At 42.5% G+C, this 27,548-nt stretch overlaps 1 protein-coding gene across 1 annotated transcript; it reads left to right on the forward strand.

The window, feature by feature from the left end:
• Nucleotides 1-4,356: 4,356 nt before the first annotated feature.
• Nucleotides 4,357-27,150, forward strand: XRCC2 (X-ray repair cross complementing 2). Its single transcript, XM_046020806.1, has 3 exons — nt 4,357-4,485; nt 16,625-16,706; nt 26,123-27,150. The coding sequence occupies exons 1-3, from the start codon at nt 4,447-4,449 to the stop codon at nt 26,842-26,844; spliced, it is 843 nt and encodes a 280-aa protein (XP_045876762.1). The 5' UTR covers nt 4,357-4,446; the 3' UTR covers nt 26,845-27,150.
• The last annotated feature ends 398 nt before the right edge of the window (nt 27,151-27,548 follow it).

Raw genomic sequence — 27,548 nt, forward strand, 5'->3', positions numbered from 1 at the left:
ACTGAGCCAGTTCAGCGGACACGTAATTTTCATTAGGGACAGTGTGAGGGCCAAGAAGCTCTGCCCGCCCAAGGCAGCTGTTCAGTTGTAAAGGCTTCTTTCTCAAATATTGATTTTCTTACATGTAAGGAAAGATTTGCTTTGCAGAGACGTGAATGGAATGGAAGAGTGGGATGACCTAGATACGGGGCTTTCTATATATGTGTCCTCATTATGGAGGATATAATGAGACAGAGGGTGCCTCCCCAGCACCCACTCCCAGTTCTCCTAACTACTGGGATGTTGTTGTTGCTTTACTATTTACGGTTACCCTCACCTTACACAGAGCCCATACACGTTGAAGGAATACACCTCCAACCCTGGGTCTGGGGGTAGAGAATGGAACTCAGGCCCCAGCCAAACAGCCCAACCTTATTCCCTCTGAGTTTATTAATGTATTAATGTTTATTAATAGGTAAGAGACTATGGCTCTTTTGTGTGATGCAGACACATAGCCCTCTTAGGGCCAAGGTAGAGAATATGAATGTGACAAAAGAAAAAAGAAACTGGGTCCTTGTTTGCCTAATTCAGCCTCTCAACAAACTGACCTTGAAACCTATCTTGCCTCCGGACTTTTATCTGCGTGACCCAATAAATCTCTTTATTAATGTACATACTTATTATATTTTTAATTTTATTTTTAAGTAATCTCTATACTCAGCATGGGACTTGAACTCACAACCCCAAGACCAAGAGTTACATGCTCTAGTGACTGAGCCAGCCAAGGACCCCTCTCATTTTTTAAAATCAATGAGCTGAGTGTTCTGTGACTTGTAACCAAAACATTCCAATTTATACCATGGGCAGATTTAGTATTATCTATGAGAAATATTTCATAGGTATATGATATTACGTCAACTTTTTAAAAATAGGTGAGTGAAAATATATCTTTTCGTGAAACTTTGTCATTCCAGTTTTTCCTATTGAGGTTAATGGCCATCAGTAATGGTATCAGTTCCAGATTATTGCCTCTTAGAACCCTAAAGTGAGCATTACTATTACCAGGACTAAATTTCTAGTTTGTCAAATCCTAGAGATTAGGCCCAAAACTTCATCAAGAAAGCTTAACAAGGCATAAAAAGCTTTTGGTCAGAATGAAAGACATGCTTACCTGTTTTGGCTAAATTCTGCTTTTCTCAATTACAATGACATTCCTGCTTCTCTGAACTTCTCCTTTGCTCACTCAAAATCTTTACTTTATCAGACTGCTTAGCGTGGGTTTACTCTTCCAGTCAGCTAATGAATTAGTCTACCACAATTTCATGGATGCTAACAAAAGACAGAAAAGAGTCACCGGGCGCCTGGGTGGTTCAGTTTGTTAAGCGTCTGACTCTTTTTTTTTTTTTTTTTTAAGATTTTATTTATTTGAGAGAGAGAATGAGAGAGTGGGAGCATGAGTAGGGTGAGGGGCAGAGGGAGAAGCGGGCCCCCAGCTGAGCGGGGGCGCTTAACCCCAGGACCCTGGGATCATGACCTGAGCCGAAGGCAGATGCTTAACAACTGAGCCAACCAGGTGCCCCAAGCATCTGACTCTTGGTTTGAGCTCAGATCATGATCTAAGAGTCCAGGGATCCGACACAGGGATCAAGCCCTGTGTCGGGCTTCATGCTCATCAGGGTCTGCATGAGACTCCCTCTCTCCTTCTCCCTCTCCCTTCGCCCGTCCCATGCTCCCACACACACACAGTCTCTCTCCAAAATAAATAACCTTGAAACACACACACGTGCACACACACACACACACACGAGTCCAGACCAGCAGCCAGAGTATCAACATCTCGTTATGCTGGTTCTAAGAGCCTGGGTAAGCACAGGGAATGTGAGGAGGGTAAGATAACGCCTCACATGGAGTGGGTTGCATTATAAGGGAGGACATTTCAGCTCAGGGAACCCAAATCTTTTCTAATGGACAATAAGCAGGACTTTGCTCCTGAGGGAGACACTGTATCCATCTTCCATAGCTGTTCATTACACAAATGCCTTGGATATCTTACACAATTAGAAAACCTAGACTTCACAAATCCAGGACCCCAGTTCAAAAGGGGTGATAGCGCAAGCCATCACTATCATCAATATCATCAGAATTACATTAAGATTTGCAGACTTGCCTCAGGGAGTGAATAAGTTGGCACGTCTTCTAAAAGATGCATTTTCAATATTTGCCAATCTATTTTTAGAGATTCACAATCCTGCTTCCTTGTGTGGGAGTGGGTGGGGAGAAGGCAGAGTAGGAGGATGTTGGTGGTGGTAATGCACCAGCTCGCTCAGCTTACCTTCTATCCCAATCAATTAAACCTACACATAGTAACCCTCTGTTCTTTGATGGTGACTGTTTCACCATCTTTCCAAGTATCTTTTATTCCCAACCACATACAGTATCCTGCTTGAAAAGAGTTGCAATTAAAAATCATTTTTTCCATCGAATATTCCTGTGATATTTTAGCACATAGAGAAGTTTTAGCAGCTTTTATGATGTACCACCCTGGATAACTGCCAGACAGGCTCATCTCTTAATCTGGCCCTAATCACTGCCATCATGGTTAACAGGAGATGGGGACTGTGTATTTATTGTAGCTTTGGCACTATGCTAAGATATGATCTTTTTTTTTTTTTTTAAAGATTTTATTTATTTATTTGACAGAGAGAGAGATCACAAGTAGGCAGAGAGGCAGGCAGAGAGAGAGGAGGAAGCAGGCTCCCTGCGGAGCAGAGAGCCCGATGCGGGGCTCGATCCCAGGACCCTGAGATCATGACCTGAGCCGAAGGCAGTGGCTTAATCCACTGAGCCACCCAGGCGCCCCGATATGATCTAAGAAAGATAGGGAGGTAGGAAGAGAATCTATATTTTGTACTAGATGTTGTGCTAGCTTTTTTAAGTACATAGTTTCATCACCGCAGCACAACGATAACTAAGGTCCAGGGTGGTGAGTGATGTGTATCATGGGAATAAGGGACGGAACCAGATCTAAAATTCCAGGTGTGTCTGATACCAAAATCCAGAATGATTTCACACAAATTTATTCTGAGATTCAAGAAAATCGTAACTCAGGGAGAAGAGCTCTGTGCAGTGAAAGAATAGTACTAATATATGTTGCATGTTAAACGTGATTGTAGACAGTAAGGGTTAAGGAAAATTATCCTGGTGAAAACAATTACTGCCATAGAGTACTGAGGTCAATCACCACTGCTCTGTGCACAGAATGAACCAAGAATGGATTTCTGAGGAAGCTTTCTGGCAGAGCCTGTCGATGGGAACATTAATCCAGGCAGTCAGCTTAGGCGCACACTTGACTTTCACAAGAGGAATTCAACTTTCACAAAAGGAACTGACTTTCACAAGAGGAGTCTTGGATTTCTACTACCTTGCTTTCTACCTCAGACTTGACCTTCCGCAAGCTCTTTGAGCGTCTCATCCCCAAATTTATCTTCATCTGAACCCATTCTCAACCCTTGTCTCTACTCATGGGGGAAAGCGAGGCCCCCCCACAGCTAAAGCTTTCTTACACCCGCACCTTCCATTGTCTGTAGGTCCTGACTCCATCAGGTATTCCTTCTCTTTCTTTAGCCAGTAAGTTCCCACAGCTCTTCCCTGTCCGCATTTAAACACGTCCCAGGCTTTGTCTTCTTAAAAGACTCTTCCTTGATTTTTCTTGTTACTGTGTTATCTCCTTCCTTCACATCCAGGCTTCTTTGAAGAACTGTTTGTGTCCATGCTCTTCCTTTCCCCCTTCCCATTAATGTGCTGACTCACTGGTCATCAGAGTAACGTGCGCCAAGATTGTGCCTCAGTTTCCTCATCTGTGAAATGGGGATCAGAGTAGCTACCTCACAGGACTGTGTGGATCAAATGAATTATTATATATAAAGCACTAAGGACACATACTAAGCACTATACGTGTTAGCTGTAATTACTATTATTATAATAATTATTTCTTTTTTTATAATAATTATTTCTTAATTACACAGATTCTTTCAAACTTAGCCTAATTCTTTGTTTTCAGAATTAACTCTGAATCACACGTATCGCCAGCCAGTCTTTTAACCCACACGCAGACAAAAAGCCCTTCGTACTCAGTAACTGTTTTGTTTATAGTAAAAAAGAAAAAAAAGTACATGCTGCTAGTTTTACCGAATAAAAACGAACTGAAGTATACGAGACAAGAAAAAAAATCACCAGCTGTCTCCGGTCTCCTAGGAGACGGAGTCTGACGTCACTCGGGCGAGGGACGCCCGTCACCACTACTGCGCATGCCCTTCGCCTCCCTGGCTCTGCGCGGGCGCAGTGCGCATGCTCGCGCCCGGGTCAGCGGGTCAGCGCGTTTGACTGGCTGCGGGGCCCCGGCCGCTCGCGGTAAATGGCGCTGGTGGCGGGAAAGTTGAGTGCCTGGTTCGCCCAGCCTTCGGGGCGATGTGTAGTGACTTCCGCAGGGCCGAGTCTGGGACGCAGGTGAGAGCCGCCGGGTCTGGGACGGGAGCGGCGGAGACGCGGGCAGGGCTCAGGCCGGGGGCGCGCGACGGAGCCGGGAGGGCGGCGGAGGGGGGACGGGGGCTCGGGCCGGGGGCGCGCGGGGCGCTCGGCTGGAGGAAGGCGGCCGCGCCGGACTGCGGCCCGGCCCAGTCCTCCCGCCGGAGCCGCCGGGGCCGGCGCGCGACCCTGGGAGTCTTCAGACCTGCGTGGGCTGACTGGCGCGCGGCGAGCGGAGGCGGAGGGAGGCGCCCGCGCGTGCCGGGTCGCTGTGCGCCTTCTGCGGTCCGCTCGCCGGCCGGCCGGGCGCCGGGGCTGTCCCGGGCTACCCGCTGTCGGGGGCGGTCAGCCGGGCGGGGACTAGGCGGGGACTGCCGGTCGGAGGGTCTGCAGACAGGAACGGGACAGGCGGTGTTGGAGCAGGTGGCCTCCCCGCCTGCCCCTGCGCTCGCCCTCCCGCGTGCGTTTCGGGCGCGGGGCCTGCGCGGACACGCCGGCTTTGACAGGTGCTGCGGGAGTTTGCTCAGCAACGGAACCGGCAGGTATGCGGTGCGGCCTGTGTGTCGGTCACCGGTCACGGAATGGGAACGAGGAGCTAAGGGAACCACTTCTGCCTTGAAGAAGCAGTAGGGGAGGCCGGCTCGGAAGAACCGCGGCGTTCGGAGGAAAGCGCGCTGTCGGCTGGAGGGCGGGCAGCACGGAGCACGGGTTAGGAGGAGCGGGGGACCGAGGTTTGAAGGACCGTGTGAGATCGGTTTGGCAGGGAGGGGGCGGCGGTCACGGGGTGTAGCCGATAACGTGGGAGTTCAGGGAACTGCAGGTGGTTCTGAAGATCGGAACGAAGCGAGTGAGGGACACTGGAGTTGGGCCTGAGAAATGGGCGAGCTGGGTTAGGAAGAATCTCTTGTTCAGGTGAGAGAGAGAAACAAGACTTTTTAAATAAGGTTTTATGTATGTATCTGAGAGAACAAGTGAAGGGGAGAGGCAGGGGGAGAAGCAGGCTCCCTATTAAGCAGGGAGCCTGACATGGGGTTCCATCCCAGGGACTGGGATCGTGACCTGAGCGGAAGACAGACGCCCAACCGACTGAGTTACCCGGGCGCCCGAGAAGCAGTGCTCTTAGAGGAGTCCACAAATGTTTCCTGTGAAGGGCCAGATAGTATTTAGGCTTTGCAGGTCAGGGCGCGCTCTGTCAGAACTCCTTAACCTTGCAGTTCTAGTGTGAAGGCATCTGTAGAGAGGGGAACAAATCGGCTTGGCTGTGTTCAATAAAACTTACTTTTAAACTTTTGGGATTTAACCTGCTGGCCAGAGTTTACCAACCCTTGCTAGAACCACTACAGCTAAAACCTTACTTATTTAGATGATCGTTTGAAACCAGGGTTAAACACAGATGAGTTTTGTAGTCAGATCAAGCCTCGTATCTAAAAAACGGGAGCCCTGGGACGGTCTCCTGGGTGGCTCAGTCAGTTAAGGGTCTGCCTTCGGCTCGGGTCCTGGGATCAAGCTGCACGTCAGGCTCTCTGCTCTGTGGGGAGCCTGCTTCTCCTTCTCCCTCTGCCACTCCCCCGCTTGTGCTCTTTCTCTCTCCCACTCTCTGTCAAATAAATAAATAAAATATTTTAAAAAATAAAAAATGGGAGCCCAGCACAGCCAGATCATTGAACAAGAAATTTGGCAACATATCCTTAGCCTGCCGTGTCTGCATGGAGACCTTTGGCCAGATTGCTTGGCTCATACTACTTTGGAGTACAGAGGGTCGGAGGGGAGAGCAGGGAGTTGGGCAGTAGGTGCTACTTTATTCTTTTTCCTTTTTGTGAACAAAACCAGCTAAGTGAAACTCGGAGTGTTTTGGGGGACTCATTGGCTAGTGCTTAATTTGTTTGGACACAGTTTTCTTCCCTGGCATATTATGCTACAGAACTTGACGGATTCTACTGGGAGGCTTCGTGTTGAGGAGAACTGAAGTCGCAAGCAAGCCCAACAACTACTTTAAATTTTTAACTCTTTATAATTACAACTTCAAAAAACAGCTAACCATTCCCACATTTTGTGAGTAGTAGGGAAAAGACATTTCATACAGGGTCTTCCAAGAAAATACAGCTGCAAAAAATATTTTCTTTTAATGTATTCTAGAGATGGAATTATAGTAGGACAAGTAGCGTGTGTAAAAATTAAAAATGTACCCTTCACTTAAAGACCAGCATTTGACTACAGTTTACAGTATAATAACCTGCTTTTTACCTACTGTTAATCTATATTCTTTCACCCTGTTTATTCTTCTTATCACACCTGACATTTTATATCGATTTAAAGGTCATGAGAGCAGACTTTGTTGTCTGTTGAGTTTACTCCTTTAGTCCCAGTGTTTAGAACAATATTTAGCCCACAGCACTCAATAATTGTTACTCTAGTAGATAAATTTGATATCTTTCTCCTCTTCTCTCTCCCTTCGTTCTGCCTTGATTCATGTGTCATCGAAAAAACAACAAACTTCCCAGGAACTCCCTTGATTTTTCCTGCTGTCTTCTGTTGCTGATTTCCAGTTTGTGTCCTTCATTGTCAGGGGACATGCTCTGTACGATTTCAGTTCTTTTAAATTTGAGGTTTGTTTTATGGGTCAGGATGTGATCTGTCTTGATGGATGTCCCGCGGGCACTTGAAGAAAACAGGTGTGCTGCTGTTGTAGGGTGCAGTGTTTTACATACATGAGTCAGATCTTGTTTGTTCCCATTTTCTGCATCTTTAATGATTTTGTTTGTAACTCTATCCTTTGCTGAGAGGTGACTGTTAAGGTCCCAACTATAATTGTGGGTTTGTCTATTTCTCCTTTCACCTATATTAGTTTTGTTTCGTGTATTTTGAGGCTTTGATAGATATGTTACACGTTTAGGATTGTATCTCTTTTGGGTGGAGTGATACTTTTATTATTCATTCTGTAATGTCCCCCTTTGTCTCTAGGAACTTTCTTTCCTCCGAAGTCTGCTTTATCAGATATTAATATTGCAATTCCTGCGTTTTCATGAAGTCTATCTTGATAATATATGCACAGATTTTCTCTGAATTTCCTCCTTAAAATAGAGTAAATATTTTTGCTTCTAAGAAGCTGCAACTTCAAGGGCACCTGGGTGCCTGAGTTGGTTGAGCAACTGCCTTTGGCTCAGGTCATGATCCTGGAGTCCCAGGAAGGGTCCTGCAGTGGGCTCGCTGCTCAATGGGGAGTCTGTTTCTCCCTCTGACCCTCCCCCACCTCGTGCTATCTCTCTCTCACTCTCTCTCAAATAAATAAAATCTTGAAAAAAAAACAACAGCTGCAATTTCGAGGTGACTGGGTGGCTCAGTCGGTTAAACATCTGACTCTTGGTTTTGGCTCAGGTCACGATCTCAGGATCTTGGGATGGGTGGCGCTGAAGAAGGCGGCTACCCCCCACCCTGCACTCCACGTGCAGCTGGGAGTCAGCTTGAGGTTCTTCCTCCCTCCCTCTCTGCTCCTCCCCCAGGGTAGGCATTGGAGTGTGGGCTCAGTCTAAATACAAACATACGCACGTACATAAAATCTTAAAAAAAAAAAAAAAGGAAGTACAACTTCCACATACATACATACATAAAATCTTTAAAAAAAAAAAAAGTACAATTTCTCCACTTGCAATACGGATTTCTTCTATCCCATTCCTCCTCAAGGAACTCAGTGCTACAGGTGTTCCCACTCCTATGGTCATTTTTCTGTCTTTTGCTTTTTCTTTTTCTTTCTTTTTTTTTTTTTTAATTTTGTCAGAGCGAGGAGCCTGATGCAGGCCTTGATCCCAGTACTCTTAGCCAACTGAGCCACCCAGGAGTCCCTGTTTTCTGCATCTTTAATCTTCTTTTTCACCGATAATGTCCATTGGTATCCTAACATAAAGCAATAAACACGAAGCAGAAAACCTCCCTAGATGTCTCCCACCCAGCCAGCCCCAATCCTTTACTACTCAGCACAGCAAAGTTTGTGCTCTGTGCCTGCACTTCCTATCTCCTGTTCTCTCTAGCCGGTGGTGATCAGACTTCTGTCTCCCACTAGACCAACCTGTGTTGCCAAATGCTCATTTCTGAGTGCTCTCCTTTTAGACTGAAGTATAGGAACAGGCAGAATGTGTACTTCCTGTAGGACAGCCGTTGGGGGGAAGGAAGGGGATGATCCATGGGTGCCTGCTCTTAACCCATTAGAAGATCTTCCCTGGGGGAGGGAGAATGAGAGGATACGAGAATATGCCATACGTGTTTCTCCAGCAGAGTTCCTCACATGCAAGGTGAGAGTAAGTGTTCTGCCAACATTAAACTCCTGTAATACTGATTTTATGCTTTACTGTTTCTTTTGGGACTGCATTTATTTGATTTTTTAAAAGATTTTATTCATTTATTTGAGAGTGAGAGAGCGCGAGTGGGGAAAGAGGCAGAGGGAGAGGGAGAGAATCTCAAGCGGACCCTGCACTGCGATTGGAGCCCAACGTGGGGCTCAGTCTCACGACCCTGAGATCATGATCTTAGCCGAAATCAAGAATTGGACACTTAAACAACTGAGCCACCCAGGGGTCCCTATATTTGTTTTATCTAAATGAAAATTTGAAGCAGTTTGGTATAACTTCCTAATGAAATCTGAAGAATGCATTTAGTGTGATTACTCATTTGTGGGATATCATAAATTTAAAATTTAGTCCTTACAGATTCTGCTAGAAGTTAATGCTTCTTAGCATCTTGAGAATGGCTAAAATCAGCAGCACAAAAAACAACTGGTGTTGGCCAGGATGTAGCGAAAAAGGAACCCTTGTGTCCTGTTGTGGGAATGCACACTGGTGCAGCCACTATGGAAAACAGCCTAGAGGGTCCTCAAAAAAAAAATTAAAAGTAGAGCTGCCGGATGATCTAGCCATTGCATTCCTGAGTATTTACTCAAAGAGTACAAGAGCACCAAGTCGGAGGGATTCCTGCACCCCATGCTGACAGCAGCATTATTGACAGTCGTCAAGACACTGAAGCAACCCAGATGTCCATAGACTGATGCATGGAGAAAGAAGAGGTGCTGTATGCGTACAACAGAATACTGTTCAACCATAAAAAGGAATGAAATCTGGCCAGTTGCAGTGACATGGTTGGAGCTAGAGAGGACCGCGCTAAGCGAAATAAGTCAGTCAGAGAAAGACAAATACCATGTAATTTCATTCATTTAAGAAATAGGGGCACCCGGGTGGCTTAGTCGATTAAGTGGCTGCCTTTGGCTCAGGTCATGATCCCGGGGTCCTGGGATCGAGCCCCCAGCAGACTCCCTGCTCAGCAGAGAGCCTGCTTCTCCCTCCCTCTGCCTGCCGCTCTGCCTACTTGTGCTCTCTATCTCTCCGTCAAATAAACAATATCTTAAATTAAAAAAAAAAAGATGCTCTCAAAAAAAAAAAAAAGAATTTAAGAAATAAAACAGTCATCTTGGTTAAGCATCTGACTTGGGCCAGATCGTGATCCCAGAGTCCTGGGATCTAGTCCTGTATTGGGTTCCCTGCTCAGCTGGGAGTCAGCTTGTCCTCTCTCCCTCCCCACCCCTGGCTCATGCTCTCTTTGTCTCAAATAAATAAAATCTTAAAAAACAAAGGCAAAGGGGCGACTGGGTGGCTCAGTGGGTTAAAGCCTCTGCCTTCCGCTCAGGTCATGACCCCAGGGTCCTGGGATCGAGCCCCGCATCTCTCTGCTCCGCGGGGAGCCTGCTTCCTCCTCCCTCTCTGCCTGCCTCTCTGCCTAGTTGTGATTTCTCTGTCAAATTTAAAAAAAAAAAGGGGGGGGGGAATGAGAGAGACAAACCAAGACACAGACTCTTTTTTTTTTTTTTTAAAGATTTTATTTATTTATTTGACAGAGAGAGATCACAAGTAGGCAGAGAGGCAGACAGAGAGAGTGAGAGGGAAGCAGGCTCCCTGCTGAGCAGAGAGCCCGATGCGGGACTCGATCCCAGGACCCTGAGATCATGACCCGAGCCGAAGGCAGCAGCTTAAACCACTGAGCCACCCAGGGGTGATGGAGATTAAGGAGTGTGCTTGCAATGAGCACAGGGTGGTGTATGGAAGTGTTGATTTCTATATTGTACTCCTGAACCTAATACAACACTAATTAGAATTAAACCAGTTAGTATTAACTAACTGGAATTGAAAACTTAAAAAAGAGAAATTCATGTTGCTTAAATTGTCAGATATAAATGTAGTAGCTTTTGGGGGCGATGCATGGGAGAGGGGGAAGCAAACTTCCCGCTAAGTGGGGAGCCTGATGTGAGAGGCTTGATCCCAGGACTCTGGGATCCTGACCTGAGCCAAAGGCAGATGCTTAACGACTGAGCCACCCAGTTGCTCCATATATGTGGTAGTTTTTGCTTTAGTTTATATGTATCTATTTTTCCTTTTCCTCTTATAGGATGATTGCTTTTATAAAAGCATTAGCTTTTCTTCAAACTGACTGAAGGGCCAGGCCTAGTACTCTGCCCTGAAGGACAGTTGGATTTTCAGAGTGGCAGAGGAGCCTCATTTCCCATGCGAAGAGGAATTTATGGAACTACCATGAGATCCAAATTTTGCATCAGTCACATACATATTCATCTAGCTGCTGCTTTCCCTTGCTTCCTTATTCCGACTCCTCTCTTTCATTTCTTGTGTTACAGTTACACATTTTTGCCTGCATTTCCTCTACTACTAGGGGTAGTAAAACTAAGAATTGTATTTATTTTGTAGCTGGGAAATCCAGGCCTGTTAGGGGCAGAGGTGGGAATATTTGGGTCAGAATGTTTGCTTCTTTAGGTAGTTTTTGTTTTTTGTTTTTTAAGATTTTGTTTATGTATTTGAGAGAGAAAGCACAAACTGAGAGGAGAGGCTGAGGGAGAAGCTGAGCTTCATCCCAGCTCCATCCCAGGACCCTGGGATCATGGTCTGAGCCAAAGGCAGATGGTTAACTGACTGAAGCACCCAGGAATCCCTTTAGGTAGCTTTTTTTTTTTAAAGACTATTTATTTGACAGAGATCACGGGTAGGCAGAGAGGCAGGCAGAGAGAGAGGAGGAAGCAGGCTCCCCGCTGAGCAGAGAGCTGGATGCGGGGCTTGATCCCAGGACCCTGAGATCATGACCTGAGCCGAAGGCAGAGGCTTAACCTACTGAGCCACTTGATGCCCCTTCGGTAGCCTTTTATACTGAACCGATTTGTAACCCTACTACTGGGGTCTATCTGCAGACAGATTTATTTACAGGAGATCAAGGGAAATGAGCCTTTATCTAAATGATCTGTGTGTGTGTGTGTGTGTATTTACCTTAATGCCATTAATTTCTAATTAGTTTGATCTTTATATTCTTCTTTCTGCTCTTATGTAAGCTTTCCCACAACTGAATGGTCTTTAAAAACATCTGTATGGTCTTTAAAAACATCTGTATGGTAGGTATTCTGCTTACTAGGTGTCGAAAGTATATAATGGCATTGGAAATGGACTTTTGTTAGTATAAAGAACTTCGAGGACATGAATACTCATGGACTTTTGTTTGGTATAAGTTTGCATACTGTCCAGACATGAAAATGGAAATAGTTTGAGGTCTTTTACACTCTCCATCCTTCCCAAGCCTGCCTACCTATGCCCTGTTTACCTTTAATTTAATAGGCAGCTACTGAGTTTCTGCCAAACAAACGCATTTTGGAGTCCGTTGTGAGCCAAAATAGGTGCTTTTCCTTTTGAGCTTTTACATCCAGATGAGGGCGATGGGCTGGTAATGTGTTAAGTACAGTAGTAATAGCTTCATGGAAGGAGGCGGCCTTGAAGAATGTATGTTATTATCATTTGTTTAATAGTCTTGGCCTTAGAAATTTAAAAGAGAATAGGCAAAGGACATTCCAGGTAGGAAGAAAAACATTTCTCTATCAGTGCACATTTTGTATGTATTTAAAAGAACTAAATGCCTAATCTCTTGTTCAAAATTAAGGGTGCCTCCCACAAATTAGAACTGATGAGAAAGTCTGGCAAGCGCAGCCTGATGTGAGAAGGGGACTTCCTGAGGGAGCCTGTCTTGGGGTAGCCTGGAGATGAATGAATATTCTCAACCCAGCCACCCATGAGACTGGCTTTTCTAGCCCTGGAGGTTGGGAGTGCTGCTGTGGGACCACCCAAGAGGAGAATGTTTAAGGGCAGTGTGTCTGAGTCTGGCTCTGGGGCAGGTCAAGGGCGTTGTGCCCTAAGGGTATACTTAAGGGTGTGGTTAAACAAAAGGAAAGAATGTTGGGGGGGGTGCTGTGCTCCAGGAGGTCCCTGGTCACTGATTGGGCCTTGGGGGAGATTTGTGGAGATGGCGTTAGGTTCCCGCACCTTCCAGGCACCCTGCCTGTTATTTCTTCTGTAGCAGCCACTGTACTGTATCACATTTTTGTAAACTTTTGACCCTCTCCTGTTAAATTCTTTGAAGATAGGAACTGTGTCTGCTACATCTGTGTATCCCCACATTGACTTGGCTGAAATGGTTACCCGTGGCTGTCCATGCAATTGAGGATTACCCCCTTTGTAGGTTATGTTATTGTTATGGTAATAATGCTGCCGTTGAAAACGCTGAGGGCTCCTTGTTGCTGTTGCAGGGAGTAGTAACGGAGATGGTTGAAAGAGGTCAGGTAATTTTCTAGACAGGATCTTGGATCAGCTTGGTAGATCCAGAAACTATTTTATCTCTGTACTCAGATTTTATTAGACTCCGTGATACTGACTCTGAGGCACGGGAGCCCAGTAGAACTCCAGGCTTTGGGAGCTAGAAGAGATCTCTTCAGTCTTGGCTCTGGCGTCTGCCAGTTTTCTCATCTGAAAAATAGAATGATAACAAATAGTTACGGTAACAATTAAAAGAGATAACGTATATGAATTACGTACTGCAGATACCACAGTAAGCACAAATAGTAGCTATTCGTTGATGACTTCGTTAGGATAATAAAACCTAGCAGATACTGATTTACAAACCAAATGTCAAATCTGTTAATTAACAATATTAGTGAAACTGCCAAATAGACTAAAATTGTAGTGTCCACTTTGCCTTCTTTTCTAAATAGGAAGTTTGGCCTCAGAAAGATTGCAGAGAGAATCAAGAGAAACCCATCAGCAAGCTGTGATTGCCCAGTGTGTTAATCTTCCCTAAAAGGATTAAACTGTCTGGTCTAACAGAACTTACTGGGGTTCCTTTTACTCTGGACACTTTGGACTCTTTTTTGCCCTTCAGAAACTCCAGATTGATTTTACCTGGCTTCTTTTAATTCATTCCTTAAATCTGGACATCATTAATTTTAATTTCTGTAATAGTTTATGTCGGGTTTTTAGGATATTTTCCTTTTTTTTTTTTAAGTTTATTTATTTATTTATTTGAAAGAAACAGACTCTGCTTTGGCATTGTAAACATTTTTGAATATTAGAAGTTTTCATCCTTGAAAATGAATTTGATTTTTTAATAATAGTGGAAAATTAGATGCAAACTGGCTAACTTAGCCAATTGGATAAGAGGAGTTATACCATCTCTGTCCAAGTGTCCTGCCAATATAAAGCTTTCTTGAATCCTTTCTTACCAGGAATTCTCACAGTGGAGAATTCTAAAATATTTTGAGCAGTGATGAAAAGAGTAAATGATTGGAATTACTTCCTAAGTTAGTCATTCTGTTGAGAATAATTAATTATTTGTATACATGCTTCTTAAAACATTTCTTTTTAAGATTTTATTTATTTATTTATTTGACAGAGACACAGAGAGAGAGAGGGAACATAGGCAGGGGGAGCAGGAGAGGAGGAGAGGGAGAAGCAGGCTTCCTCCCAGAGCAGGGAGCCTGATGTGGGCCTTGATCCCAGGACCCTTGATCACAACCTGAGCCGAAGGCAGCCGCCTAACAACCAAACCATCCAGGCACCCTTTTTAAAACATTTTAAAGTTATTTTATGTGTTCATCTTGTTCATGAAAGTGTCTGTCTTGTCCTTCAAGCTGGACTCTCCATCTTCTAACTCAGTGGTTCTCAATTTTTGCCTTTAGGAATGCATTACACATTTAAAAATTTATTGAGGATTTTGAAGAGCTTTTGTGCATTTTTTGGTGGTTTTTTTTGTAGAATAGTTACAACGTTATATTAGATTCAGGTGTACATCATAATGATTTGATATTTGTTTATGTTCCAAAATGATCACAATAAGTGCAGTTAATATCTGTCACCAAAAGAGCTTTTGCTTATGTGGCTTTTATCTGTCAGTGAAACTGAGAAATTTATCTATCTATTTATTGAATAGCAGAAGCGAGAAAGTTTATTAAAGCAAAAATATACTCTCAAGAGATCTCCAGAGCAGGTGGGCTCCGGAGAGAGAGCTGCAGTGAGAAATTTAGAATTTTAAATATTTACATTCATATACAAGTGACAGTTATAAACTCTTTGAATATTGTAAGTATTTTAATGAAAAATAGCTATATTTCTCTAAACAAAAAATATGATGAGTGACACTCTTACGTACTTGCAGATCTCTCTTAATGTCCGGTTGAATAGAATTTGACTGGGGTCTCATCTCTTCTGCATCTAGTCTGTGACTTCATGTTCTGGTTGAAATACATTAAGACTCTCTTAATGTTGTTGTACTTCAACCAGAGCAACATAAAGTACTTCCAATGTATAGTTGGAAAAAGGAGTATTTGAAGGTCTTTTTAGATAATTGTGGATTTACTTCTTTGATTCTGTACCAAAACTTGACAAGATAGTAGTTTCCTAGAAGTTAATTGCAATGTAGAATATAAAATTATATCAGTGACTTTTTTTTTATATATGTTAAAAACCATTGATTGATTGGTCTTACAGTTGGAGTGAATCTTTTACCCAGGACTGATTTAACATGCATTGGTCGTTTGGAAATATTGATTCACTGAATTACACAGATCTTTCAAGAATTGGCGTGTTTTGTTAAATAATTATTTTTTTAAATCCCATTCATTAAAACATTGGTGTCTTCCCCATGAAGGATCTTTTTTTTTTTTTTTTTTTTTTTTAAATTTATTTATTTGACAGAGATCACAAGTAGACAGAGAGGCAGGCAGAGAGAGAGAGAGGGAAGCAGGCTCGCTGCTGAGCAGAGAGACCAATGTGGGACTCGATCCCAGGACCCTGAGATCATGACCTGAGCCGAAGGCAGTGGCTTAACCCACTGAGCCACCCAGGCGCCCCCCCCATGAAGGATCTTAAGTATTGGGAAGCTGTTAAGGTCACAGTGGTGGGTGAGGTTTCTAAAATTCACATGTTATCATTGGCAACTGTCAGTTTCTTGAAGTGACAAGCTTACTTTCTTCGTTTTAATAAAATGTCTGCCAAATACCAAAGTCTGTAGAATTAAAGTATCTTTTAGTTGTTCTTTCAAAATAAAGGGTAGGCTATGAAAAAAGCATCCAACTCAAATAATCAGCACAAGTGCTTTTCCTGGAGGGAAAAAAAAAAAGATTATATTTAGTTTTGGAGCAGAAGTCCTTCATCTGTGTGTGAAATTGGGGACGTCCCAAGGAGCAGATTTTACCAAGTTCCGGATCCCTAAGACTACACTCAGCTCTGATACTGTTTGCAAGTTGGGGCGCCTGGGGACCCCGGGGACACCTTGAGGTATAGCAGTTCCGTAGAAGGACTGGCAGAACCTATTGAAAGTGGTTGTGTTCATGGTTATGGTTTATTGCAGGGAAAGGATGCAGTCTTAAAGACAGCCGCAGGAGGAGCTGTTAAAGTCCAGAGAATTCCAAATGCAGACCTTCCAGTCGTCCTCTCCTGTGGCGTTGTGGAGGGTGCTCAGTTCTCCCAACAACAATGCGTGACAGTCTGCCAACTGCAGAAGCTCCCCTGAGCTTGGTGTCCAGAGTCTTCCTGGGGCTCATTTTATACCGTCAGTATTTGATACGTAAACAATAAGGAAGTGTTTTCTGAATGAATGAACACAGTTTTCCTCCTAACTTGTATTTCCCATTTCATAATTTCCTCCAAATCCTCAAAATTAAATGAGTCTTTTTTATAGACCTTTGGAAAATGGTGTAAATGTAGATGTCTAAGATTTTATATTTTTAGGTAATGAGTTTTTCTTTTTTTTCTTTTGCTAGCTTCTTGCCCGACTTGAAGGTAGAAGTTCCTTGAAAGAAATAGAACCGTGTCTGTTTGCTGATGAAGATTCATCTGTACATGGTAAAAACAATCTCAAACCAAAACACAGTGTCACACATTAAGTCTTTTAAAACGGGGTTTTTCCCTAACATATATTTATTTATATGTACATACTTGTAGCAAATGGCTATATAGATTAACCTGTAAAATTAAAAAGCGAGAAATAGATCATGCTAGAACACTTTCAAGTCTTCATTTTCTGTGTCCGATGAGTTAAAATTTGGCTCTTCTGTGGTAAAATCTTGAGAATAAATACTGACCTCTCTTATCCTAACACAGTAGTTGAGGGAGTTTTGTTACTATAATTTATTTATTTTTTAATTCTTAGAAGTTTGAGAGTCACAGGTAAGTCCTTAAGTACCCGGTTGTCTGTTACTATTCCTGTGGAAGGGAAAAGACACGGCCGCTTGTTCCCCCAGGACTTTGACACTAGGGAAAACTTCGAGAAGAGTACTGCTGTGCTGGCCTTTCTCCTCGTTAGTGGAAGAGCTCTTTGGAGGTGTAATTCGCCCATATAAGCATGCAGCTTCATGACTTGTATTTCCATGTACGCAGCTGTCTTCACAGTTGATTTTAGAACACTTTCATCGCCCCAGAATGAAAGCCATGCCTGTTAGCAGTCACCCCCCCATTTGCTCCCACGTCCCTCAGCCCTGGGTGGCCACTGATCCACATGATGACTCTCTAGACCAGCCTTGTCTGTATTTCATGTAATCATACAGTATGTGGTCTTCTGTGACTGGCTTCTGCTCCTTTGCATAACATTTCCAGCTTTTATACCGTGGCATGTCTCAGTAGTTCTGGTTCTTGTTGAGTGCATATACCACACTTCATCCGTTCATCAGTTGGTGGACATTTGGGTTTCTGCTTTTTGCTGTTATGGATAATGCTGGATGATCTGTGTACGAGCTTTTCTGTGGATTCATGTGTTCGGTTCTCTTGGGTAATACCTACGAGAGGGACTGTTAGGTTCATGCAGTGACCGTGCTTAACCTTTGGTGGAGCTGCGGGACTGTGGCGTGGCGCATTGCGGCTGCACATTTTACTTGCCGGCAGTGATGAGGCCTAGAATAGTTTCAGTTTTCCCACATCCTGCAAACAATTGTCATCGTCTGTGTCTTTGATTCTAGCCTTCCTAGTGAGTATGAAATGGTATCTCATTGTGGTTTTGACCTACATTCCCTGGTGGCTAATGATATTAAGCATCTTTGCTTGTGCGTAATGGCAATTTCTATGTGTAATTTGGAGAAATGTCATATCTTTTGCCCTTTTAAAAAACAGATTTTTTGTTGTTGAGTAGTAAGAGTCCTTTATATATTCTAGATACAAGTCCCTTATCAAATACGGTTTGGAAATACTTTCTCCCATTCTGTGGGTTGTCTTCACTGTCTTGATGGTGTCTTGAAGCACAGAGTTATTAATTTTGATGAAGTCCAGTTTATCTGATTTTTCTTTTATTGCTCATGCTTTTGATATCATAGCTAGGCCATTGGCTAATCCAGTCAAGGTCAAGAAGATTTACTGCTTTGTTGTCATTACTGATTTCTGTTTTCATTCTTTTTGGATCAGAGAACATACTTCTCTGATTCAGTCTTTTTAATTGATTGAGGTTTGTTTTATTGCTGACCATATGATCTATCTTGAAGAATGTTCCATGTGCACTTGAGAAGAATGTATATTCTGCTGTAGTTGGATTGAGTGTTTTCGTGATGTTTTGTAATAATTCTGGTTGATTTTTAGCATTAAATCTCCTGTCCTTGTTGGTCTTCTGCCTAATTGTTCTATGCAGTATTGAAAATGGGTATTAAATTTTCCAACGATTACTATTGAATTGTGTATTTCTCCCTTTATTTCTCAGTTTTGCTTCATATATTTTGGAGCTTCATGCACTGTTGGGTACTTTCAAGTTTATAATTTTACCTTATTGATGGATTGATTCATTTATCTTTATAAAGTGTCCTTCTTTGTAACCTCACACCCGTTAAGACGGTAACAGTAAAAAACAACAAGTGTTGTTGAGGTTGTAGAAAAATTCTGCACTGTTAATGTGATTGTAAAATGGTGGCACTATGAAAAACAGTATGAAAGTTCCTCAAAAAATAAAAAATAGAGCTGCTGTATCATTGGGGCACCTGGGTGGTACAGTTAGTTAAGCATCCAACTCCTGATTTCAGCACAGGCCATGCTCCAGGTTGGGCTCTTGGTTTGGTGCAGAGTCTGCTTGAGATTCTTTGTCTCCTTCTGGCCCTACCCCCACTGTGCTCACTCTTCTCTCTCTCAAAATAAATCTTTAAAAAAAAGAGGAACTGCCATATATATGATCCAGTAATTCCACTTCTGGGTAGATCTCCAGAAGAATTGAAAGCAGATTATTGAGATATTTGCAGTCCTACGTTCATAACAGCACTACTCATAATAGCGAAGAGATGGGCCCGACCCAGATGTGCATTGACAGATGAATGCATAAACAAAATGTGTATGCAAATGAGGAAATATTATTCAGCCTTAAAAAGGAAGGAAATCCTGTCATGCTACTACATGGATAAACTGGGGGGACATGCTAAGTGAAATGAACTAGTCACAAAATGGAGAATATTGTGATTTCACTTACAGGAGGTATCTAAAGCAGTGAAATTCATAGAAACAGGAATGGTAGTTACCCGGGGCTGAGGAAAAAGGGGAGAAGGGGAGTTGTTGTTTAACGGGGATAGAGTTTCAGTTTTGCATGATGGAAGTTCTGGAGATGTTGTACAACAATGTGACTGGAACTTAACAGTACTGAACTGTACACTTAGAAATGGTGACTTTTATGCCATCTTTTAGCACAATGGAAAACAAAAATGTCCCTCGTTTCTAGTAACAGTTGTCCCAAAGTATATTTTGTCTGATACAAGTACAGCCACATCAGCTCTCTTTTGGTTACTGTTTGCATGGCATATCTTTTTCTATTGTTTTGTTATCAGTCTGTCTGTGACTTGGTAAAGTGTGCCTGTGTAGATAGCCTATAGTTGAATCCTGTGTTTTTACTCCATTTTGCCAGTCTCTGCCTTTTGTTTGGACTGTTTAGTCCACTTACAGTTAATGAATTACTGATAAGATAGGGTTTGTGACTGTCATTTTGCTTTTTTTTTTTGTCATTTTGCTTTTTATGTAGACATCTTACATCTTTTTTCTTTCTCTATTCCTCCTTTACTGTCTTCTTTTGTGTTAAATATTTTCTAATGTACCATTTGGTTGTGGGGGGGCAGAAGGAGAGGGAGAGAGAATCTTAAGCAGACTGCACACCCAGCACAGAGCCCCACCAGACATGGGCTTGATCTCACAACACTGAGATCATGACCTGAGCAGAAATCAAGAGGCAAGAGTTAACCAACTGAGCCACCCAGGTGCTTCTAGTGTAGCATTTTTATTCCTGGTCATTACTTTCACTTTTTAAAAAAAAAAGTCCCGTCCTGTCCCATCCCTGTCTCCCCCACCAAGGGGGAGTAGCAGAGGGAACAGGAAAAGCAGGTTCAGCAGGTTCCATGCATGGGAGCAGGGAGCCCAATGTGGGACTCGGGACTCGGGACATGATCCTAGGGTCCTAGGATCGTGACCTGAGCTGAAGGCAGGCACTTAACTGACTGAGCCACCCAGGCGACCTTGAGTTATTTTCCTAATGGTTGCTCTGAGGATCACAATATCTTAATTTAAAATAATTTAATTTGGGGGCGCCTGGGTGGCTCAGTGGGTTAAAGCCTCTGTCTTCGGCTCAGGTCATGATCCCAGGGACCTGGGATCGAGCCCCGCATCAGGCTCTCGGCTCGGTGGGGAGCCTGCTTCCTCCTCCCTCTCTGCCCTCCTCTCTGCCTACTTGTGATCTCTGTCAAATAAATAAAATCTTAAAAAAATTTTTTTAAAAGAATCAAATTTGGATTAATACCATCTTAATTTCCATATTTTATAAATACTTTGCTACTGGGTAGCTCCATATCTTCCTTCTTCCTTTGTGCTGTTACAAGTTACATATCTATGCATCGTATATCCGTAAACACTTCTAAAATTGTGATGTAATGCAAAAATTAAAAAGCCATTACAGCAAAGAAATTAAAATGTATTGGGGCACCTGGGTGGCTTAGTAGATTAAGCCTCTGCCTTTGGCTCAGGTCATGATCTCAGGGTTCTGGGATCTGCCTTGCATCTGGCTCTCTGCTCAGCGGGGAGCCTGCTTCCTCCTCTCTCTCTGCCCACCTCTCTGATCTCTGTCAAATAAATAAAATCTTTAAAAAAAATTAAAATGTATTATAACAAAGAAATAAAAAATATTCAGTTCACTTGTTTAAGTCAGATAAGTGAAAAAAATTACAAACATAAAACATGTACTGTCTTCGTGTTTACCTATGTAGTGGCATTTACCTGTGGTTTCTATTAACTCATGGGTTCAAGTAACTATCTGCTGTCTTTTCATTCAGCCTAGAATATTCCCTTTACTATTGTTGTATAGAGCAGATCTGTTAGCAAACAATTTTCTAAGCTATCAATAATAAAGACAACTTTTGACCAGACGTGTTAGACAAAAGATTGAACTTTCTACTCTATCAGAAAGGGTAATAATATTAAGTTGGACCTTGTGAAACTGGCACGAAAACATGGGTCAGAGCACCGCTTACCCATGTGAATGTTGTATTTGTGGAAACTTTAAAAACACCATCATGCTCAGTCACTCACAAAAAAGTTTCCTTAGTTTGGATTAACACCATCTTAATTTCAATATTTTATAAATACTGTAGATATTTTAGCTGTAAAACTAGTTAGATGAGTGCCCACTGGAGCAGTAACAGACCTAAGACTGGTATTACAAGGATTGTTTGTCAACAACAGTTTATCAGAAACTGTATGGGGAAGTTCACATTTGGGGATTATAGAAAGCTCTACTCCGTTGTAAACATTTCTAAATGCTTTTTCAGAGTAGTTACTCAGTACTATGTACTAAACTCTATACGGCAGTGCATACCAACTCATTACCTCTTCCGTATGATTGTAATCTGCAAATTCAACATATTATACAATTAGTAGGTTGGTACCAAGATGGTATATTTTTTGGCTTTTCTTTTTTATCCTTATTTTGAAGGATCTTCAGATTCATAAACTCACTCTGACAATCTGTTACCCAGATCCCTTACAATATTCTATTTGTGAGAGCAACTATCAAGGCCAAACCATCCAGATTTTCTGATTTAGCTTAATTTGTCAAGTGCCAAACTGTAGAGGTGTGTGTGTATGTGTGTGTGTTTAGTGGTGAGAGGTGGGTTTTTTGTTGTTTTGTTTTTTTTTTACTCCAAGTTGTCATACGCAATGCTTTGAATGGACAAGGGTATAATTTCTTTTCCAACAAGTCTCAGAAACATTTGAGATAGTGACTTCAAAAACAGCTAAAAGGACTATGCCCCTTTGTAGAACATCATGCTTGAATATGATTTTTGATGTGATGATTAGACAGTAAATGTTTATAAAATCAACAAAACTGACTTCATCATTAAACATATTTATAGGGAATCTGGGACCGTGATGATAATATTTATGTGTAATTTGTAAGTTTGCTCATTTTATTTCCCCAGTTGTTACAAATGACCTTTTACTGCTTTGCTATTAATCTGTAAAAGGAAAAAAGTATTTTTATTTACCCCTTAATAATCTCCTAACCAAGGATTTCACCTTAAGCTTTGCTTCATCTCAATCTTGTCAAACCAAGAATCTAAGGAATCCATATACTTCATCTGTTTCTTAGTAACGTATGGATTTAGCAAACCTTGTTAAACCATGTAACAAGTGCTCTCAAAGACTTACTCTGTTGAGTTATGCTGAAAGATGTTTATGAGCACCACCTTCCCTCCAAGAAAATACTTGGCTAGATTTTCATTTTTTTCCTATTCTGGGGCTTCCAGAAATACCCAGAGACAGCTCCCACTTACCCTCTGGTCAGTGGAGTCTCTTCCCGTTTACTTCAGAATATGTTGCCTTTCTCCTACCTTTGGTTGTCTTCATTTGACTTCAGCCTCATGAAACTGCTGTTGAATATTACTTTTTAAATGAACATAAACCATCATATTTTCCCCTAATTCTTCGTGTGCCCCCTGCCTTCCCTGCAGCCTAATCCTTGGAAGAACGCGAAGTGCTCCATGGAGAGCCCTCCCATCTCTTTTCTGAGTATCTGATTTTGAAGTCTGCTTCATAAATAATACTTACATTAAATGTGGTTTTGCAAACTACACGTTTACTGGTGCAAAGTAACTATCCGGGACCAGTTCAGGGATCTGTTCCCAAACTGTCCTCTGCCACTTTTTTACTTTTAGAAATTTTGTGCTTCATTTAATGTTATTTAGTACTCTTTCATTTTCTTGAAACCTTTTGTGCTCTGTGTCATTTTCCTCCTCTAATTTTTATATTAAATTCATGTTTTATGTCTTCATGCCGACTCCTCTAACGTGGATATATCCCAAGAGTTGTGTTTTTGGCCTCTATTCCTAATTTTTTGTTCACTCTCACCCACCAAATTAAGCTTTCTGTTCTCTGTTGCTTTGTAGCTTATTCTCAGATCATTATGTCTATCTACACTCTTACTGTCTTGAATCTCAAATCCCTAGGGATTGTAGGACATTTTTATTTTTTGACACCTACCTAACATAGCATTTTGAAAGCTAAATTCTTTTTAGGATATTTATGTGATTATGTGAATTAAAAATTCCTGCCTTCCTTATCTGTTTGATGTGCGTGGGTACTTCCAACCCTGTCTCTGAGAAGAACCTCTACATACGTCGCTACCTTACCCCTGAACATGGCCAGGCACTGAAGACCTGACAGAGTGTCCCCACTCACAGGGCCAGGGGCCGTGGTCAGGGGGCTGGACTTGTGCTGGGCACTCTGTTCCTGTTCTGGCTTATCTCCTGTGTTGGTCTCTCGTTTCCAGCCTTGGTCCTGGGCCTTTACATCTGCAGGACTCTGGTGACCAGTGCCGCACTCCCTACCCGGGATTCCCTACTGACCTGCTTCCTTTCAAAATGCCATGTTCCAGAACTCACTCTGGAGCCTTAAGCCCTCACCGGATAGGACTTATATTTTCATTTTTCAGATGTCTCTCAAGAAGTTCTCAAAAAGAAAGTGACCTAATGAAGTGCATTCAAAAGGTACTGTGTTTTGTGCTGGAAATAGAATAGCAGAGTGTGGAAACACTCTGTAACAGACCTAAGACTGGTAGCGCGTAGGAAATACGATGAAATAGCCAGAAATCGTACAGCACGAGGGGGGCCTGCCTGGCTCGGTCTGTGGAGTGTGCGGCTCTTGATCTTGGGGTTGTAGTTTGAGCCCCACTTTGGGTGTAGAGATTAAGTAAAAATAAATCTTTTAAAAATTATATAGCATGATAACTGCGATGATGGAACATGATAAAGTTTGCTTTCTTCGCTCAGAGTGTTGTTATTAGGATCAAATGAGCTATCATCAAGCTGTCCCCTTTCATCTGTAAAGGACCATAGAAAAGCTGGTCGCTACTGATGGGCCTTATCGCCTTCTTTTCTGGGGAAGGAAGGGAAGGTCTGGTGCGGTCTGCTGGTTGGTTTCCCCACTGTGTTCTCTGTGCGGTTCGCTGCATCCTACAAACTATTTTGAGATTAGTCTTGCTAAACTGTGTTTTCAGCTTTCTTTCACTGCCATTAATATTTGTTCTGCGTTAATGTTTCATCGAATGCATGTAGTTTACTCTCTTTCTGTAATATAGGGAAGTAAAAGACTTACTTGTGGGTAAGGGGAGGATTTCAGCTTAGCTTCGTAGTCAGTAGTAGGAGAGAGTAAACTGAACATCTGGCCTGAATAGTTACTTAGTTACTGTGTTAACTTCCAGCGAGAGTATCAGTGAACAATTGTTATTGTGAAAATAGTTTCACTTCTTGAGTCTTGAATCTTTTGGGGGAGGGGCGTGGGGAATCATTTTTATTTAAATTTTTAATTGCATATTACATGTAAGATTATGGTAGAAACTGTTGAAGTTTCATAGTACCTTAAATATGTTATAGTGGTAACATGCTAGTTTTTGGTGAATGTTCCCCATTACAGTGGTTTGTTAGTAATAACAGGAAGTAAAGGAACCGGACTCACACTAGTAATTTGGTTGGGGCCTGAGAATCTGCATTTTTAACAGTGTTTCCAGTCATGTGGTTCAGCCATAAATTAAATGGGAACAAACTAGCAAGGGTTGGAAGGCCACTGTTAGGAGTGGGTTTTGAAGCGCTCTGGAGATAGGACAGTTCCCAGGTGTTTAATTTGCGTTCTCCTGTATGGAAACCTATATAGAAAAAGATTGGGAGTCTATGAAGTTCAGACTAGTTTACTTCAGCTTATAATGCTGGGGAATAATTTACAGTGCAGTCGTCTGCCAGCAGGGCGCAGCTTCAAGAGATTTATATAGCGGAGGATAACCGATCGCGTTTTGGAAATGTGGAGGCCTGTTTTCAGTTAAGGGCTGTTACTGGCATTTAGGCCCAAGAGCTGAACATAGGGAACTGCACGGTCGAGAATTGTTGCGCCCGTAATGCCAGTCACACCGAGAAACCCTAGTTGGGGATCGTTTCAGCTGCGTGTGACAGACGTCCAACGCAGTGGCTTTACTGATAGAGGCTAATTTTCCTCACCTCGCAGGTGGTAGAGACCCAGGCCCTGCCTAGCTGGTGTGGGGTTCCACTGTGTCATCAAAGTCCTGAGCGCCTCTTGTCTTCCTGCTCCACGATTCATAGGGCCCACCCTACTTAGGGTGTCCCTTTTCTGCTCACTGCCTCAGGATGGCTGCTTCCCTCCAGAGCGGGGTGTGGCAGAGCAGAAGTGGCCCCGAACGTAGAAACCCCCAACAGAAATGTACTGTGTCTCCCTGGCTCTGGTGATAACCTGCTGACTCCTCCCTGCAAGGGATACTGAGAAAAATAGTTTTTTAGCTCGGCGCACTGCCTTCTCCGCCCCGCCCCCCCCCCCCCCCCCCCCCACATAGAGGTTTTATACCTAAGGAAAGGGGAAGGATGTACATTGGATAATCAAGTCGCAGAAGTGCTGGGTACTGTAGTGGTCAGAAACTTCTTTTGGCACTTTATTCTCAGCTTCTCAGTTTCAGTGTGAGTGCGCGTGGACCCCTCCCCAGGAGACTTCCTGGGGTGCCTTTCCACCTTGTCGTTCTGTTTTTCACGTTTTCCTGATGCTAATTAATAGCCAGCTCCTTTCTCAGAGGTGAAATTTAATGATTTAATTTCCTTACTTATTTGTATTTGCTTATATGGATCCATTTTTGCAAATGGATGTAGAATTTTTCTTTCACATTCCAGTAAACGTCTTTTTACACCCTGTTGCAGACTTTTCATTTTGTAGCCTACCGTTACTGTGCTGCTGCGTTTTGACTGACATTTTTACATTTTACACAGGTGATATTCTTGAATTTCATGGTCCAGAGGGAACAGGAAAAACCGAAATGCTTTATCATTTAACAGCACGATGTATACTTCCAAAATCCGAAGGGGGACTGGAAGTAGAAGTCTTATTTATTGACACAGATTACCGCTTTGATATGCTCCGGCTGGTTACAATTCTCGAGCATAGACTGTCCCAGAGTTGTGAAGAAGTGGTCAAACAGTGCCTGGGAAGGTTGTTTTTGGTGAGCTGCGGTAACAGCACCCAGCTGCTCCTCACGCTGTACTCCCTAGAAACCACGGTTTGTAGCCACCCTGCCCTCTGCCTTTTGATCTTGGATAGCCTGTCCGCCTTTTACTGGATAGACCGCGCCAATGGAGGAGACAGTGTTAACTTGCAGGAGTGCACCCTGAAGAAATGCGCTCAGTTCTTAGAGAAACTCGTAAGTGAATATCGCTTAGTTCTTTTTGCAACAACACAAAGTCTAATGCAGAAAACCTCAAACTGGACAGAAGGGCCTCCGCCTGCCTTTAACCATCCAAGTGAGGCAGATGTGGACTACAGACCCTATCTCTGTAAGGCATGGCAACGAGTAGTAAAGCATAGGATATTTTTCTCCAAACAAGAAGATTTTAAAACCAGCAACCAGTTTTCTTTAGTTTCACGTCATTTAAAAAATAACAGTTTAAAAAAGCACATTTTTATTATTGGAGAAAGTGGCATTGAGTTTTGTTGATATGCGTCATAAAATAGTGTTTTTCAGGATATCATGCAAAATCTAAAAAGTCTTTAATGGGCTAAAATGACTTGGTAATAAAGTTTTAAACTCTGGGAGAATTAATATAAATGTTTCTACACAGAATGGATTTTTTTTTTTCCCAGAATGGATTTCTTACACTAGTACAGGAAAACTTTATTCTGTTCTTGGGTTGTTGAAGATAAATCAAAGTGCTGATAATAATTAAACTGTATATCGAGCTTGTTTTAAGACTAAATAAGTAATCTACACATTGCGGCCTGAATAAAATGAACTTTTTTCTAACTTTGTGTCACATTTCTGGAATTTAGTTAAGTACTTAATTGTTTAGGAAAGTTTAAATGCATTTCTGACTTCTCATATGTAACTCCTTTCGGAAGCTGTGACTTTGGAAAATGTTTCTGTAGAGCTGTTATTTCTGCAAAGGGGATGAAAACAAGGAGCCTGCCCATCTGCCTTTTACACCAAAGACTGTGGAAAGCCAGAGCATTTGGATCCGAGTTAGAATGAGTCCAAGATGGAGTTGCATTCTGGTTGAGTCTCTGTACAATTTTTTTTTAACACAGGGAACTAGTATACCCATTCAGAGAATTCTATGAAGATTGTTTTTGACATTCTCATCTCCTCATTAAGTGATAGATAAAGGCTAAAACTGTAGTAGAACTGTATGTTACTAGTATGTT

Source organism: Meles meles, chromosome 10, assembly GCF_922984935.1.
Source record: "Meles meles chromosome 10, mMelMel3.1 paternal haplotype, whole genome shotgun sequence".
NCBI lineage: Eukaryota > Metazoa > Chordata > Mammalia > Carnivora > Mustelidae > Meles > Meles meles.

Bases quoted from the DNA above. Each gene is read 5' to 3' on its own strand.
- XRCC2 (XM_046020806.1), top strand. From the start codon at position 4,447: ATGTGTAGTGACTTCCGCAGGGCCGAGTCTGGGACGCAG. The intron at 4,486-16,624 runs GTGAGAGCCGCC...TTCTTTTGCTAG, and splicing joins GGGCCGAGTCTGGGACGCAG to CTTCTTGCCCGACTTGAAGG. The intron at 16,707-26,122 runs GTAAAAACAATC...CATTTTACACAG, and splicing joins TGAAGATTCATCTGTACATG to GTGATATTCTTGAATTTCAT.